Here is an 18,113-nt window from a genome sequence, read left to right as displayed (position 1 = left end):
TGGCAATCAGATAAGTAATTTGCTCTGCTGTCTCTATGCCGGAAGCTGTACTGACATGGTTTGGTGGCACAATGGCATCTCCACCTAATGCTGAATGGTGCCATCACCTTACCACTGATGTCAGTGCTAAATGTTGGTGTGTCCTAGTGAACTTGAACTGTCATTAAATATGGTGCTCCCATTCCAGCTTTTCAGCACTCATCTATGAGTTTAGTGAATTCCAAGGGTATGTACGCATGGTAGCGAAGGTGCCATAGAAGCCCATGTGTCCTGCAATGGCGGCTCGTGGAGGCACGGCAACACCATCTACATTTCGCAAGGCCAACTGCTCGGCGGGGAAAAAATCAACATTTACCCTTCGATGCTTGTTGCGCCAAGTAGTCTACTGCGCCATGTCACATCGCATCGCTATGACATCGCATATACTTAGCACACAACAGTACAAATGAAGCGTAGTAAGTGAGAATATTTGCACAACATCGCGTCACAATCTAACTTAAGTACTCCCATTTATATTTTTAGACCTCATTCTGTAACGGCACTGGTGAGCCTTGAGAGTTTTGCATGAATTCAGAGAAATGGGTTCACCCAGATTTTGAACGCAGTAGCATATCCATGTGTCATTAGTACCAATGCACATCTGTTATTTCGGCGTTAAGATAGAATCAATATTACATTGAAATGATTCACAAAAACAACACTTTATTCTTCACTAACACAGCACGTGGGCCATCTGTAGCATTTCTCTGGTACTGAATACATAGCGAAAACGTAATATTTGGTGAAAAGGCAGTTCAAAAATAAAGTTAGTGATCAAATCTTCTAAGGTCACCACTATATTCATAGTGAAATATTTAGCGCGCACAATAGACAAGGACACAGTGAAGGTGGACACACGAGCTAAATATTTCACTATGAAATCGTACCAACTCGCCCAACTATCAGTTCTGCTGCAGTCAACATTATATATCAAGCCATTACCTTTTCTCGCTATGCATAAGAGAATTTTGAGGACATTACAGTGTGAAATACGGTAATACAATCTCGGCATATCTCAGCATGCATCACCACAAGCAAACTTCACAAAGTCTGCACAATTTCATACATTCATAATTATATTCGTGGACGGAAGCAAGTAGCCTGTGACTTCACATTTTCTTATTGTATTAATTTTGTAGACGCGCAGGGTACAGCTACAGTAAAACATTCATGTCACAATTTGTGTAAAGCGTCTCATATTAAAAGAGCTATGGACAATCGCAAGTTACCGTCCTCCATAGCCATGCTTTTTCTCCTCAACTCACTCACCGAGCGATTGGGGCTAAGCTCTGTCTTCACTGGCTCTGCGTCATGATGGGATGTCGTGTCGTCTACTTCTGGTTGTCTTGAAGCCAGCGCGCGAAGCCTCTCCAACCTCTGAGCTATCCAATTAGCTTAACCAAATGAGCTATCAAAAAACTAAAAGCAGATTTGAAAACAGGAGCTCACACTCCGCAGGTTTCATTGAGCTGTCACAAATATCAAAGAAAACGTTTTTCCGAGTGGCATCTCCCTTTAAAATAACGAATATATGTTGTACCTAGTGATTCACCCATTGCCGGTGTCGTCAATTCAAAAGGAAACTTTTCGTTCCCATGTAGCAGCGCGGCGCCAAAGTGACACTCAGTGCGCTGAAGTACACTTGCTCGAAGTGACACTAAATTTGCCCGTGTGACACGGGTATAATATCCGTCAGTCAAGCTGGTGAAGGACAAAGCCGGTCTGCACCACGTCAGCACAGTGAGACTGGAGCATTGAGTGGGAGCACGCACTGAAGCCCTGTCGTGCACAACGCAAACGCTGCAGTTATGTACTGCAGTTGCATGTAGCTGCGGTCTGCTACGTAGCATAGATACCGCGGCCAGCCTTATTAGTGACCGCAGCCACTGCAGGGTGCCGCGACGAGTCCACACTGCGGCTTGCTGAGGACAACTGCATTTGGCTTAGATTTGGCGCGTCGTAGGCACCAAAATTGTAAGTAATGGCATCTGTGTTAACATCCAAAATCCAACTTGAACTGCGCCAGTGACGTTCAGTAGGCGGAGCATTGCGGGCACACCCCGCTATGCCGTAGCCTTCGCATTGCAAATCATTGAAGAAGGAAGGAGTGGAAGCACCGTGAATATTGTGCTTGTTTGCCAATAACTCTGCTTCTGCTGAATGCATAGAAGTACTTTTTGCGCCAGATTATTTCTAAAATAGCCTATTTTAATTTGAAGTGCATTTCTCCACTTCAGTAAAATGTGGTTCAGGGCCCCTTTAACGGTTCAGGAAAAACAAATTGGAACATCTGCTTGATAAACAAAAAATAATTTCTTGCAGCTAGGTAAAGTGGAAGCTTGGGCAAGTTGGTTACTCGTGTGTCCCCCTTCACTGTGTACTTGTCGATTGTGCGCGCTAAATATTTCACATGAATTCGTACCAACTTGCCCAACTGTCAGTTCTGCTGAAGTTGGTTATTCAATAATGACATGACTGCAAAGTGCAAAAAACATGGAAAGAAGAAAGGGCACAACACAGGCCCTGTGTTGTGTCCTTTCTTCTGTCCTAGTCTTTTGCGCTTTGCACTCGTGTTGGTATTAACTCGATAGCGTTAAAGGCCCTGTGTCGCAGAAAATCCGGCGTCGGTCTCGCATTGGCGTCTGTGGCTGAGAAAATCATCCTGAACCACTCCGACCACACAGGCCTTCCGCGTGGCGCAGAGGCGCTGGTGAACTAATTGAATTTCTCAAAGTAAAATCCATCAGGGAAATCGTAAAGTATGACTTAACCATAATCTACAGAAATGAGAGCGTCGGATTGTAATTTGAATATACGAAAAAACATAATTCTGTTATGAGGAAACTCAAAAACAAACTCCTTTTCCAGCATTTCTACCATTCATACAGCTGTGTGCCAGGGTAGGTTTTTTGCAAAACACCATCCAGATAGCACTTGCCTCCTCGGCAGAGTTTTAATGGCAGCGTAAAACGGCAGCGGTGCGCAGAGGTAAAGGTGTAGAAAAAAAGCTGCAGTTGTCGGGAAGCCTGACAAGCATTCAGGGATCTTTGAATGCTATCACGTTCCACTCTTAAAGGCGAAGCTTAAGCGTCCTCTAAATATTTTACAGCTAGGGGTACATTTGTCGTCTGCTTCCTACAAAAGCCAGCGTACAATCGTTGTTGCGCTTACCTCTTACTGTTTTGAGCATAGGAATTCGCAAGCACAATCACAAATAAAAAAACTCCGATAAAAAAAATATGCGGATCCCACGCATTGTGGGAATCTATGTAAGCAAAGCTTTCTGTATTGTTTGCTTTGATTGACGATAGTTAGCGGTGATGTTAACAGCAAATGTTTCATTTCTTCAACGTTTAGTCCAACACGAGAGTGGTGAGTTCATGTTAAACATGTGTGCTCCACTGCTGTTTGTCTGCGTAGTACACAGAACACATAGGGGTAGGTCTTTGCTTGAGGCGTTGAGCGCCCTACTTCATAACCTCTCCGAGGGTTGAGCATATTCATTGCCTCACATGGCACATCACATCGTGGCAGAAGTATTAAACTTTAATTTAATTATGGGGCTGGTACATGCCAAAGCCACAATCAAATTATGAGGCACGCCATAGTGGCGGACTCCAGATTAATTTTGACACCATGGTGTTCTTTAACGTGTCCCTTAATCTAAGTGCACAAGTTTTTTAGATTTTTTTTTTTGCCCCCGTCGAAATGCAGCTGCCGTGGTCCGGATCAAACCCGAAGCCTCGATGAATGCCATAGCCACAAAGTTACCACAGCGGGCACATAAGTATCGATTTGACGTGTGATTGCTTCTGTAGTGTCGTCTAGACCCTGCAGTATGCTTTAATGTGGCTCTGCTTCAAGTTGTCCGCTTGACAAATTTGCATGGTGTTTATTTTTCAGAAATAGCAGAAATGTACCGTACCGTACCTTGAACTTAAAATTTATCCCATCTGCCCGCAACTGCTGTTGTGCCTGTAGTTGTAGCATTTCATTGGCTTCTCATGTCACCTCTTTCCTATCCCCCTTCCTGGTATGGGAACTGCGAGCGACAAGTGGCAAGGCTGTCATTCACTCGTTTCGCGACTGCGTCCGTTCTACCAATTCTATGCCTGCTCTCCCCTCTCCGCTCTACCATTCTGTCTAGCTTCCCTCTAGACTTGCATGTTAGTGGAAAGGTAAGGGCTGCAATTTCGGCAATGCTTTTGCGGGGGGTCACGGAAGTTACAGCTGTCAAGAGGCTAATGCAGCAACGCCCGGGGAGCTCCAGTGGGCATTGTGCACATTTGACGCGGTGCAAAGGTCCAAACGAGTTTCTCGCGTCGCCTTTTCTCTCTGCCGCGCTCCAGTCATGTATACACACGCTCTGGACCACCCTCCGATGCCATGTGCCAGAGACGGCAACAGTAGCAGCAGCAGCAGTGGGAAAGTTGTAGGGGCAAAGAAAGCTTCACATTAAAAATTTTCCACACTGTTTTCTGCATTACCACTGCATTAATATTTCCCACTCTGACTGGTAAGCTTTCTCTTGAAATAAATAAAGGAAAAAAAAAGTTGCAGTTTCTCCTGAAAGACCAAGCATCGATTGTGATAGCAAATTAGTTGACAGCTATACGAAGTAACAATAGTAGTTTTATCGGCTGCATAATGCTGTAAAAATTCAGACAAGCATGGCGTCAAGCGCGCTCAAGGGAATGTGAACACATCTCACTCTATGACTGCGCACACTTCCTGTCAAAACACTTAAGTTAGAAAGCGTGGCAGCAGCAGCTAGCGAATTGATCTTCATGCTGCCTCTCGCTTCAGTGCGAACTAAGCGACGAGAACATAGTGCACATGAAGCTATCAGCACTCGGCGCACTCTGTACCCATTGCAGAGGGCTTTCAAGTTGGGGTTCACACGGCCGTGCCATACGCAACTGCCGCCGGAGTAGAATACCCCCCCCTTGGTGCTTTGCGCAGGACTGTAGATAGCGCCTTTCCTCCCTGCTTTCCTCCCTGGTGTGTGCGAGATTGAGCCACCATTGTCGGCTCACCCTTGCACGCTTTCACTCGTACACATGGCGCGTGGCGAGGATGTTATTGCCCTTGGACTTTATATGGAAAAACATGACGACAACGGCAAAATTGCACTTGGAGTGTCCATATAACTGCTATTGCAATAAAAAATTTGTAATATACATATTGGTTGTCAGACCCTTTAAGGATTGCAGAGTAGCACTGGAACATGAGCAGTAGTAGTTTTTCTTTGCAGCTAGCCAGAAGTATTTATTAAAGCCTGCTTTTTTTTTTTTTTTTTTTTAAGAGACTTGCTGAAACAATTTAACCCTTCAGTACTATCATCGTCTGTTAAGTACTTTGTAATAGCCTGTGGCAATATGGAAACAAAATTTTTTACGCATTGTGAAGTCGTCAATAGACAGTTTTAGTTTAGCGTGGTTACCGGAATAGCGGGATCGAAGTGCGCATGCGCAGAACGCTAACCGACCCATACAGTTTACCGTGCGCACGCTATTTCTCAGAGTTAACGTTGCCGTGTTAGCGTGGTGTACGTAGTCTACGTAAAACATGGCGGCGGTCCCGGTCGCCCGCTTCGAACTGAATTTGGCGTTGTTTTTGTAGAATTCACTTCGTTCGTAGCAAATGACAGCGTAAACGGCTTTTGCTTAGTCTCATGCCGCTTCGCCGAGAGAGTGTTATGGCTAATCTTGAGGAATTTTCGAGATCGCTTCTCGTTTCGAACGCGCCTAAGCCTAACGAGAGAAATTTTTTCTGAGATGCGAGCGCCATCTGTCGCTAAAGTCGGGAGATAGGCGCGACGACGGCATATGGCCTCTGAGATGGGAGGATTTCGGAGGCTATGGTAGACAGCTTGTACTGCTTGTCTGTTTCGTTGCAGATCGACGGACATGTGAAGTAAAAATACAACGCGCTCCTGGCTTCCATTGCGCTGCCTATCGCACTTTCCCGACGCACACACACATAGAATTAGGTGCCCTGTGTATGCGAAATTCAAAGCGTAATGGAATAGCAGTCCCGCACGCGAACTACGCTATCACGCTATACTAAAACTCTCTTTCTGCAAAGTTCGTTTGCGGAACGGTAACGCTATTTCCCGTAACCCCGCTATTACGCTAACGCTAAACTAAAACTGTCTAATTACTGCATACCAGCCTTCAAGAACCTCTGCAGAGTTTCATGATATGCAATGCATACATTTTGTGTACATTGCAGACAGAACGGATGCTGTGCTCTGCCGAGTCCTTGGTGGGTCCTTACCTTTGGGGTGTCTATGACCTGCTGGTGCTGCCACCATCATTTCCCTATGGTGGCATGGAGAACCCCTGCCTTACATTTGCTACACCTTCCCTTCTGGTTCGGATGAGTGCATTGCTACTTTTACTGTCATCATGATCGGAATGCTTTTATTCATCCTTGTGCAGCTGGTTTCTAAATGTAGTGAAGTCCCTGATGTTCATAAAGAAGCCATCAAAACAGGGCCTGTATATATAGAAAAACAGTTTAGAATTTTGAGCGTCTTAGCTTGCAACGCAAATAAAAACAAAGCACATAGATAGTGACAACACACTACTTCCAATTGTTTTTTCCGAAACAATGAACAACCTTAAACACTTTCCTCTCCGCGCCTATTCCCATCGATAGCCTGCTATCAATGGTTGCAAATTCGTATTGTGCCGCTTCCTGAGCACTCTCACACAGCTAGCGCCATTTATTGGGGGATTAATGAACTACAGTCAAACCTCAATGTAACGAACCTCTATTTAATGAAATTTGCGATGTAACAAACTATTTTCATTTCCTAATCTTAGTTCCATGGAAAACCGTGCATTATTTTTTGTGAGTTAATGGAGTAATTTCGTGACACGGTTTTGATTTAACGAAGTTTTTGGCCATTTCAAGCATGTACTTGGCACCTTTATGGTTAGTAAATCTAGCAAAGAACTATAAAAATGTCAGCCGAGGCCTAAGTTATGTCAAGCATTCTTCCGCATGAAAAGTTATAGCGGCAAAAACGTCAAAGCACGCGCACGCCGGGGCACAATAGGCGGGAAACGCTTCTGACCCATTTGTCCCGTTGGTAAACAAGTTGCGGAGGCAGGGTGCACGGCAGCTCGCAGCGCTCGGAGAAACACGAGAGCTGATGATTCCTTCTGCACAAGGGGGATGAGGAGGGAGTGAACGCGCGATAACATCATCAAGCACGCGCTATGGGAGGGGCAGAAACACGCACCTATCTGCCTTCTCCTCCTCGCGCACGACCATGCACGGGCCACGCGCCGTACCTTGGAGGTAATCTCTCTACGACAAGTGCAAATGCTGAGCCGAAACGGTTCGTGCCTTGGTGCGCATTGGGTTCCCGCGTGTCTAGTGTTGGCGGTCGCGTAATCCCAAGTTTCCAAGACGCGGTGTGAAGCGTTCGCTCGCATTGCGACAGCGAGATTGTGGTCATCGAGTGAGATCTATTATTGTTTGCCTGAGCGCGCGCAACACTGATAAAACTTGTGGAGTTCTGACTTCTCATTAATTTTTTTTGCTCTGGACAAATATCCGTATCTTTTTACACTTTTGAAGGGCCGTTTACGGCGCCGCTATTATGGCCCGACCTTCTTGAGATTTGTTTATAAGTGCTTACTAACGATATCCTATCCACCAGGAATGCTCTTGGAATTATTTACTGCTGAAACTTAAAAAAAACCTTTAATTAACGAAATTCGCGATTTGACAATGTTTTTTGCTGCAAGTACTACTTTGTTATATCGAGGTTCGACTGTATTTAGGCAAGAAGGGGTGTGGTCGGTACGATGAGCGCTCGTAGTTTCCAAGATGGCGTTGGCGCCACTCATGCATAGAAACATTGCATTTCTGCCGATTCTAATGCATCTGTGTGCAAATTTTTTAACCTTGGAAGCAGCACTGACACGGAGGACAGCTTCTGTTCATCAGATTTAAGAATGTACTTTCGCTTTCATCGCCGAACTGTTTCAAAGCTGCTGTGTGCTGATACAACTATATCCTGCATATTCTAAAAGTCACAGTTCTTATCTGCACGGTGTTCACATCCTTTGGTCGGGATTGTTTGCCGCGGCCGCGCGGGAAGTTGAGTTTCGAGCGGAAAGACGGCCGGGAGTCGACCTTGGCCTCACGCTTGGCCTAGTCACTAGAGAATGTTTTCGTATGTACTATGAAGAAATTTTTTACAGAAAAAGACTATATTTGCTGGAACATTGCCCAAGTCCTTTGTGTTGAAAATGTATACTCTTAAATTTTGTAAGGTCTTTCTGTGCAAAGCAACAAGGATGTTTTTATATAACTTTTTTTTTTCTCCCAAATGCTTTAGATATTTTTCTTTTCAAATTCTTTTTCTAGACATGTTGTTTGGGGCTAGTACCGTCGAAAATTTCTTCCTCTTCAATTTAATACTATACACTTTAGTGTCAAGTGTGCTTTGTGATAGGAAATAAAATATTTACGAGACTACCCAAAAACTGCTGCTTTTCCCAAGGGCAGGAAAGTGTTAAATGGTTTCACATGCGGAGGCAACCCAGGCAAGACACAAAAAAGATGACATAATGTATCCAAACGTAACTAAGTGTGTGACAAGGCACCTCTTTTGTTTTATCGATTGTTGTCCTCGCTGTTGAAAAGGGTGACTGATGCTACACTTACACAGTCGAACCATCTTATAACGATCCCAAATATAACGATTTATTGGTTATAACGACCACATTTAAATGCATTTATGATTTTCCGACCCTCGCTATGGAAACTGCTTCCAGATGTAACAAACAATTTTTAAATTGCCATACTGCTACAATGAATGCTTTGAACCTGGTCACGGTAAAAAGAGGGCACATGGGAATTGCCAAAGCACGGAAGCACGACCAAACTGGGTGCACGGCAGCGCGTGCCATGCTCCAGTCCATACGCGACAATGATACAGCCTTCAAGATGAGCGAGCGAATGCCTCGTGCAGATTTTGGAAGCTGCGAAGAAGGTAACACGTGGTCACGCATTTTCAAGGCATGCCTCCAGGGCAGAGGTGTGCCATTTACTTTGCAGCATAAACAGAAGGGCGCATGGCGTGTGTTGGTGTAATATTGAATGCCACGACGGCCTCACTCCTGTTTTTGCACAATTGACCGTGCGGCACCATGTGCATTACACCTGTTTCAATAATTTGGATCGACCATCTATGTCTTTCCACCATGGGAACAACGGCTGCTCAAGCCTTTCTGTTGACGCAGCCTGAATCGGCGAGAATGCTGCACGATGCGCTGCCGCCACGCAATGTCACAAAGGGTCGGCGGATATCAGATCACGGTTCAGCGACGCTTCGTTTACGTGTTGCCGATTGCTGATAATGGTTCGTGGTGATGTTTTACCTTTCGTACCTTGCATACTTTTCCGGCCGAAGCGACATAGATAATGTAATTTTATGTCCAAGGTCTTTGCAGAATGGCGGTATGCTGCAGTAGTTTCCGAAGTTTACGCTTCCGGCCAACTAGAACGCTTCGCTCTCGTGTGCAGAATACAGTCATGTCCCACTGGTAGTAAAATATATCACAAGCTCTTGAATAAAAAATGGCGGTTGCGCTTGCAGTTTCAAAATGACAGGTGATTGGAACCTGGTGCCGTTTTGAAAGAGCTACACGGCGCTGAAGTTTTTTTAGATGGATGTTTCTAATGGACGTTTGCAGCTAGGTGCGAGAACGAACTGGGAATAATAATGACACTGAAAATCTGGTTTTCTGACCAAAGTGCTGCCGAATTGTAACTGCTGACGGCAGCTTCAGTGCGGTTAATTTTTGAGAGTTTTTAAGGCCTAGTCTATATATAATGAACTACTGATATAACGATCACTTTTCGCGGAACTATCGAGTTTGTTATGAATGGGTTCAACTGTACACTTAACACTTTTCCCATCCTTTTTATTGCATATGCCTCTCTTAAATCCCACATGATCACATCCTGACTCCTTTCAAGAATCTTGGTGCTTGTGAAAATAGGAGCACATGTACACTGCTCACAGTGATCAGGCAAATGTGATCCCGTTGCATTTTTAGTGACAAATTGCGCTCACACAATCACTCATTTACACATTGGCCTGACTGATGTATACCCATCCGCATGTGAGCGGGATCTGGTACACCACACGAGGCACAATACAAATACTTGTTCAATTCCACCGCCTTACGTCGCCGATTGAACGACTCCCTCGAGAAAACTAGACGATGCAGCTCCCAGAGGTGATGCTGCATCGACGACCCGCCGGCCAAATCCTCTGACCACACTGCAGACCAGACGGAACCTGATAGACGTTAAACTAGATGATGCACATGTTGTCGCTCTAAAAGGGGCAAGTTCTACAAAACAGTTGGGGGGTGTCTGTAATTTTTTTTTTTTAGTGCAAGCATGCAATTTGCGTACAATTATGCTGAATTGAATACATAACGAAGCAGTAGTTGTTAATGTGGCTGCATGAACAGCACACGGTTGTATATTGCAGGCTGGAGACAAGTCCCTTGCCAATGTGGTTGCCCATGAGATTGCCCACAGTTGGACAGGCAATTTGGTCACTAACAAGACCTTCGAGCATTTCTGGTTAGTTATTATTTCAGCCTATATATTTTGTTTTCGGTGTATTACTTATGATGCTTCTTATGAAAACATGCATAATTGTTTGATAATGAGCAAAGTACACATTATAGTAGATTTAGTTATGGTAAAACTAAATGCATCCCTGTAAAAAAAAAAAAAAAAAGCAATTGACTCCAATTGGAAAATTTCCAATCATAAATTAGTACATAACTGGACTAATTGAACCAACTGGAATGTGACCAATTGGTATTTGTTGCAGTGACCTAATTGTACCCAATGGATGCCAATTGGTTTAAACCAATTGGTTGGAATGACCAATTGCACCAATGGGCAATACCAATACACATATATACCCTGCAAAGCAAACCTAATTAGGATTCTGGCTGTCAGAAACAGGTTTGCTATAGCCTTAGTACTGCATGCATATATAGCTATAACTCATTCCAGTTTCCTTGAATTGGTTAACGAACTGGAAGTATGATTTCCCAGTTGGTTACGTTTAAGCTAGTTTATTCCTATTGGTAGTCCAATTAGACTCGGTTAGGAATGTAAAGTGGGCTTAGCTGGTTCAAACTGGCAAGTCCAATTGGACTCAATTGGTTGCATCCCTGACTCATTCGTAACCAATTGGAGATAAGGATTTTCCAAATGGGCCCAGTTGATTCCAATTGGCAAGTCCAATTGGACTCAATTGGTTTCAGTTTGACTCAATCGTAACCAGTTGGAACTAGCGATTTTCCAATCGGTTCCAGTTGGGTCCAGTTCGTTTCAATTGGCAATTCCAATTGGTTTCTCCTCTGACCCAATCGTAACCGGTTGGAAGTAATGATTTTCCAATTGGTTTCTATTGGTCGCAGTTGATTTCTATTGAAAAAGTTAATTGGAGTCAATTGTTTTTTTTTTGTTTTTTTTGATTGGGATATTTTGCTTGCCTGAACTGCTACTGCACTTCTTTACAGCCTAAGAAAAAGAGAAAAGGGGCGATTTAAACATTGTCATGGTTTACTGTGCCCACCTAATGCTGGCTTCTCTGCACCACGTGTGTCAGCTGACATCTCAACACTGCACCTGTCCACCTCGTCGTGCTTGACTTTACATCATATATCCCCTGCGCCGAGATTCCTCTCCTAATTCTGTGGTTCAAACACATAACATATGCCAAGAAAAGACCAACATTTTACACGTGAGCAAAAGGATATGGACCACAGGGTTCAATTCAATTCAAGTTTATTACATACTTAAAAGGTTACATAGTTGTGCATATACAGAAGGAGGTCCCAAGGTTTTAATCACCGTTGGCGGGACCTCCTGTGCAAGTATAACAAGCAAAACTACAAAGTAAAAAAAGCAAGCAAACAAGAGAGCATAAATATTACAAAGGAAAAATCCATGTAAGTATCAATAATGTTCACTGGTAGATAGGATTATTTTTAGTTTAAAAACAGAAATTGTTTTAGGTTTGTCTTACTTCCGAGGAGTCACGCGTCTATCTATCGACGTAGTGAACCGGTTGCTCTGAACGATGGGCAACTGGAGCAAACATTTGCAAACAAGTAACAGATTTCATATGCGTAGGTAAACTATTCCAAAATGTTACTGAAGAAAAAAGCAAAGTGGATCTACCATAATTAGTACGGATACTAGGCAAGAGCAAGTTACGATGAGTAGCGAAACGAGTAGAATTAGGATTAGAGAGCACACAGTTGTGGAAAAATGTCTAAAGTGAGGTCATGGTTATAAATTTTAAAGAATATAATGCCTATATTATAGAAATAAAGGGTAGACAAAGGCAAAATATTAAGATGAACCAAAATGCGAAAAGAAGGTGAAAAATGAGTCTCCAATGAGTCTGATGTAGTCTGAAATTAATAATGCGAAGTGCTTGTTTCTGGAGTTTAATCAATGAGGAGAGGTGAACGGAGTATGTGTGACCTCATAATGAGATACAGTAGCTTATATGACTCTGTATAAAGGCGTAATATAGTGTTGTGAGGACATGGAGGCGGAAGAAGAAGCTGGTTTTAAGGAGGGCACGTGTGCCAAAAGATATTCTAATGCGACTGAAGAGATATGTTTATGAAACCGAAGATGAGTGTCAACAATGACTCCGAGAAAAGTAACATGATTGGATGAAGTTAGAGCCTGGTTGTTGATGAAAAGACACGGAGACATATTTTTTCTGTTTGGTGAATGAAAAAGCATAAAAGAAGATTTAGAAGGGTTAATTGAGAGCCGGTTTGCTGCACACCACTGCGCAAGGGAATTTAAATCTGCTTGTAACTTGGAAATTAAGACATTGAGGTCGGAGCTGTGAGCAAAGATGGTGGTGTCGTCTGCATATAAAATACACTAGCACTGGACATAAGGGAAGTCATTAATGTATTTTAAGAACCAAAGGGGTCCTTAAATAGATCCTTGGGGAACACCTTTAAAGGGCCCCTAAGCCAACTCAGATATTTTTTGAACATTTCAACTAAACACGCACATCGAGTTCAGAATGCCGTCACGATCAACGATGCCAAACGCTGCAGCGCTACGCGCCGTGAGAGCACCACAAAATAAAATGTCGCAGTTTCGCCCGAAAGGCGAAGCATCAATTACGATAGCAAATTAGTAGAGAGCTATCTGGAGTAGGGATAGTAGATTTATCGGCTGCACAAACTTGGACACATTCGCTTACTAACTGAATTAACAAGCGTGATGTCAGCGCACACATGCAAACATGAATAGATCACACTGAATTACCGCAGACAACGACTGTCAAAACGCTGGCAGCAAGTGCAGCCGCCGCAGCCGGCGAAGGTTCGTGCGGTCTATCGCTTCAACGGAAACTGAGCGGCAAATGCACAGCGCACACAAAGGTCAGAGCCCTGTGGAGATAACAGACGGTGTGGGTGACCGCCACAGCCGCGGGCAAAGTACCAGCGCAGTTGTTGGCAGAGTAGAAGCTTCGTTGCCGGTGGCGGAGGCGCGCAGCTTAGTTGTCGTCGATTGGCCCGTTGATCGTGCCGCGGGTAGTGCGCCGTCCGAACTACCGTCTACTTTGGACACCTCTCGCACGGCAGACGTTCTAGGGCACAGGGAGGCCAGCCGCTAACGTGGCCGTGCCTTAACCGGAAGTGTGAGGTGTTTTGAGAAGCACGTTGGCGATGACGTATGTCACATTTGGAGCAGCAATCGGCGAGGAGGAGAGACCAGCCGACGAGGAGAGTAGCGAAGGAAAGAGCGAAACGAGCGAGGGCCGTTTTTCGATGATCAAACGCGTGTAACTCCGCTATTACGGCACCGTTTCGAAAAATTCTCGCGGCTACGTGTTCGTTGTAGACTCGTGCACAACTGCAACACCGCAACTAAATTTCGACCTCTAGGTGGTTTAGGGGCCCTTTAACAATATATGAGGGATTAGAAAAACAATGATCAACAACAACAAGCTGCCGTCTATTAGATAAAAAGCTTTTTAGCAGTGATAGTGCTGGCCCAACAATACCATAACACTCAAGTTTCAAGAAAATAATGTTATGATCAATAGAATCAAAAGCCCTAGAAAAATCTATAAATGCAGAAGCTGAAATGTTGCCATGATCAATGTACGATTTAATATTATCCGTGAAACATGCAATGGCAGCATCAGTAGACAACCCTGAGCGGAAACCAAACTGAGAAGAAGCTAATATGTTAAATTTCGTGTAGTACTTTTGTAGTCTTGTTTCAATCAATTCTTCTAGAACTTTGTCAAGGAAGGGAAGATCAGAAATTGGGTGATAATTTTCACATGAAGGTTTGACGCCTTTTTTCCAGACAGGTATGACCTTCGCAACCTTGAACTGGTCAGTGAAAGCACCAGAACTGAAAATAAGGTGAAATATGTGGCTTAAAATGGGTGAAATTGTAGAACTAATTAATTTAATATGTTTTGCGGAGATGTTGTCCAGACCAGGGCCAGTTGATTTTAAACCTAAAATGACGGATTCAATTTCTTCAGTGTTAGTGGGTTGAAGAAAAAAAAGATTGTGGTTGACGGGCGAAGGAAGGAGAAAAATCAGGACTGTCAGGGATGGTAGTACTTGCCGAATAGTAATCGCTGAATGCATTAGCTATCTCATCCGGTAATGTTATGATCGCACCATTTATAGTGATGTAATCGGGTCATGTGAATCAGAATTATTTATGAATTCATTTACTAACTGCCATTTTCTTTTAGTATTATTACCACATTGTTGAATTTGGTCTTCATAATAGCTGCGCTTTGTATTTTTAAGAAGTGTGGATAAAGTGTTTGAATAATGCTTATATCGTGCTTTAAGGCGCATGTTGAAAGGCTGGCGCTTGGTTTTTTTTTTTTTTTTGTAGAGGTTGTCCTTTTTTCTCATACAACGTAACAGAGAATTTGATAGCCAGGGGCAAAGGGGAGCATGATAACATCGCTGAGAGGACAGAGCGGTAGTGCATAATTTCACGGCAGTATTAATAATGTGGGTAAGTTTGGTTAACGCAACTTCAGGATCTAGAGCTTCAGGAACCGGCAACCAGTCTGTATCTTCAATAATTTTACTGTATTTAATGTTATCAAAGTAAGTTCTGAAGTGCATTTTATTTCCTTGGGAAATGGATTTGACAGTGGACAGAAATACGTATAGGGTAATGGTCCATAATATTAGTTTCAATAACACCAACTTGAGCGGGTACGGTGAAATTAGCTATAATGTGGTCAATTAAAGAGTGTGAACCACTGTTTGTATAGCGAGTAGGGTCAGGTATAAGGCAGTGGTAGCCATAACTATAGATGCAGGAGAGGTAGTCACTTGTCACAGTGTGAGAATCTTTTAATAAGTTTATGTTGATATCACCAAGGATTGAAACATTTTTATTTTTGCTAGACAGTTGATGTAGTATGACTGAAAGTTGTGGTCTCCGGGTTCTCTCAAGCCGCCTTTGTCCCTAAGGCTTAGGCTTGACAGCGAACTCCCTTGTGCTTGCCCTGTACTACCGGGGTTCGGCGGTATCAGGACTGGCAGAAACACGACAACGCACGATAGTATAACAAGTACAAACAGAGTTTATTGCTCCAGGGGGAATTCGCTTGGAAGCAGGCTATAGAGTCGACCTCGACGTTTGTCGGGGTCGAGCGTGGTCGAACGAGGTAGGGCACGACAAAGGAAGGGAACAAGATGGTTACCTGAGCTCCGTCCTTCGTCGCGGCTCGCAGTCGTCTCCCCTCTCCGGCGTGCGCCGGTTGCGCCGATCGCGACCGCCCCGCCTCGTTCTGGGCTCGGTCCAATGGGCGCGGGACTCCGCGGCCACGTGCCGGTCTACGTATGTGACCAGTTCGAAGGGAGGGGGTGAGATCGTGCCGCCGGGAAGCCGCTTGGCCTTCCCGAGCGGGAGAACCGTGCAAGGAGCGTCTGCTCTACTCGCGTCTCCTGGCGCGCCTCTGGACGTGCGGAATTATCGGTTTCCATAATTCCCACAAAGTTCAGTGAGAAAGCTGGAACAATCAGATGAAGGAGAACGATAGATGGAACCACAGACGACTTTGTGATGGTTGTTAGTTAATGCAAGTGTATCAAGTTCTACCCAAACGGATTCACACTTAGAGATGTTTAATTTTAAGCCATGACGTCGCGTGTATGATAAGCCATTTAACACGTGGATGGCAGAGCCTCCGTATGAAACACCATCACGATGGCCATACTCGCATGAGTAACCTGATAGACTGTAAAGGTCTTTATCTTCAGCCGAAAGCCACGTTTCCGATAGACCAATAATTGAGAATGGACAGTCAAAAGAGCCAAGGAAGGCCGAAATCTCGGTATAATTTTTACGCAAACTGCGGGTGTTCGCATGAATTGCAGAAAAACCTGCAGCATTGGATGTGATCATGTTAGCATCATGCCGTAACACATGCGCCATGATGAATTTGTTGAAGAAGTTTGAACAAATGACATGATCTAGGCATCTCTGAACACCTTAAGATCGTTATCGCACAAAATGCGATAAACCCACGTTTCCTGTGTTTTCCGTGCTTTGATAGTGCCATTGTCAGTCCAGAGGAATGACCATTTATGTTGCCTTTTCAAGGCAAGCGCTTTTCCAAACAGAACCTTATTTTCAGGGCTCAGATGATTGTTAAAGTAGATTGGCGTTCCACGAGAGTCAGCACTTTGCTTTTCATTTGCCTCATTCGACCCATGCGCAGACAGGGATGATGCGCGGGAAAGGCCAAGACAACTTGTCGAAGGGTGAGCCTTACGAGCTTTAGTAAGAAATGTGGTGCGTTTGTCACGGGAGCAAAAACGCACTATCAGGTTGCTATGATCAGTATTGTGCATTGGGACCCCGTGGGCCGTATCAACGTCTGTAACTTTAACAGGACAGCCAATTTTTTTGCCAAGAGCTTCAACAATCTTGACGCAGTCTTCACCTTGCGTGACAGGGATGCCTTTTATTTCAATATTGTTCGATCGAGAGTACTTCTCAAGCTGAAAAACTTTGCGCTGGAGCATTTGGTTGTCTTACTAATAATTTGTTGTTTGTGGCGGCTAGAGACGCATTTTGCTCCTTTGCGGATTCAAACTGTTTACTTATGTATTCTAAAGAATCCTTAATTTCATTTACTTCTTTCTGAAGTTGTTTCACATCATCTGGATTGTGTCTAGATGCTGCAACCTTCAGGGTTCTCAAAGCGTCAGACATGTCACAAAGTTTCGCATTGAAAACAGCTTTAAAATCCTCAAACTCCTTACTTAATGAAGCGACAGTGCGAGCCATAACAGCAAGAGCCATCAGAGATCTACGGTGAGAAGTAAAAAGAAAAAAAGGCACAATTTCTGCACCTGTGTATGAAGAATAGTCAACTTAGATGCAGGGGCCGAGATTGACCGCAGTCTCTGATCGCTCGCTTTGAAGTGGTCGCTGCAGCTTGGCAGGTGAGTTTTATGCCTTGCAGTACACCGATGCCTTGCAGTACACCGATGCCATTTTTATTGACCTTGCAAAAGTCTTTGATAGGGTACTCCACAAACGACTAATAACAAAAGTGTGGAAACTTCAGTGAAACCAAAAAATCACTACGTGGATTGAAATTTTTTTACCTAACCGTTACCAACATGTCATAATTAATAAATGGCAGTCAAGTACCACGTCTGTCTTGTCCGGGGTAACGCAGGGATCTGTGCTGGGTCCCCTTCTTTTTTTAATTTATATTAATGATATCGCGGTACTAAATATTAGCTCAACTATAAGACTCTTTGCAGATGATTGTGTAATTTATAGGCAAACAGCTTCTCAACATGATGTAAACGCCTTGCAGGCCGACCTAGTCAAGTTGACCGAATGGTGCCATCTATGGCAGATGGAAATTAATATAGGAAAAACAAAACACGCTTCTTTTTCCACTCTTATCAACAGGACCCGTAATCTTTATACGATTGACAATACTCTGATAGAACAGGATG

At 43.9% G+C, this 18,113-nt stretch overlaps 1 protein-coding gene across 2 annotated transcripts in view; it reads left to right on the top strand.

Moving 5' to 3' along the window:
• Nucleotides 1-18,113, top strand: part of LOC119466376 (leukotriene A-4 hydrolase-like) — a 126,000-nt gene that overhangs the window by 38,252 nt on the left and 69,635 nt on the right. Inside the window, exons 8-9 of one of the 2 annotated variants that reach the window (XM_037726885.2) lie at nt 6,274-6,414; nt 10,568-10,662. In XM_037726885.2, the coding sequence (XP_037582813.1) occupies nt 6,274-6,414; nt 10,568-10,662 (236 nt within the window). The remainder of the gene's footprint in view (nt 1-6,273; nt 6,415-10,567; nt 10,663-18,113) is intronic. The other variant, XM_049657259.1, reaches the window with a different exon arrangement.

This window comes from Dermacentor silvarum, chromosome 10 (assembly GCF_013339745.2).
Source record: "Dermacentor silvarum isolate Dsil-2018 chromosome 10, BIME_Dsil_1.4, whole genome shotgun sequence".
NCBI lineage: Eukaryota > Metazoa > Arthropoda > Arachnida > Ixodida > Ixodidae > Dermacentor > Dermacentor silvarum.
This window is presented reverse-complemented; position numbering and strand designations above follow the sequence as displayed.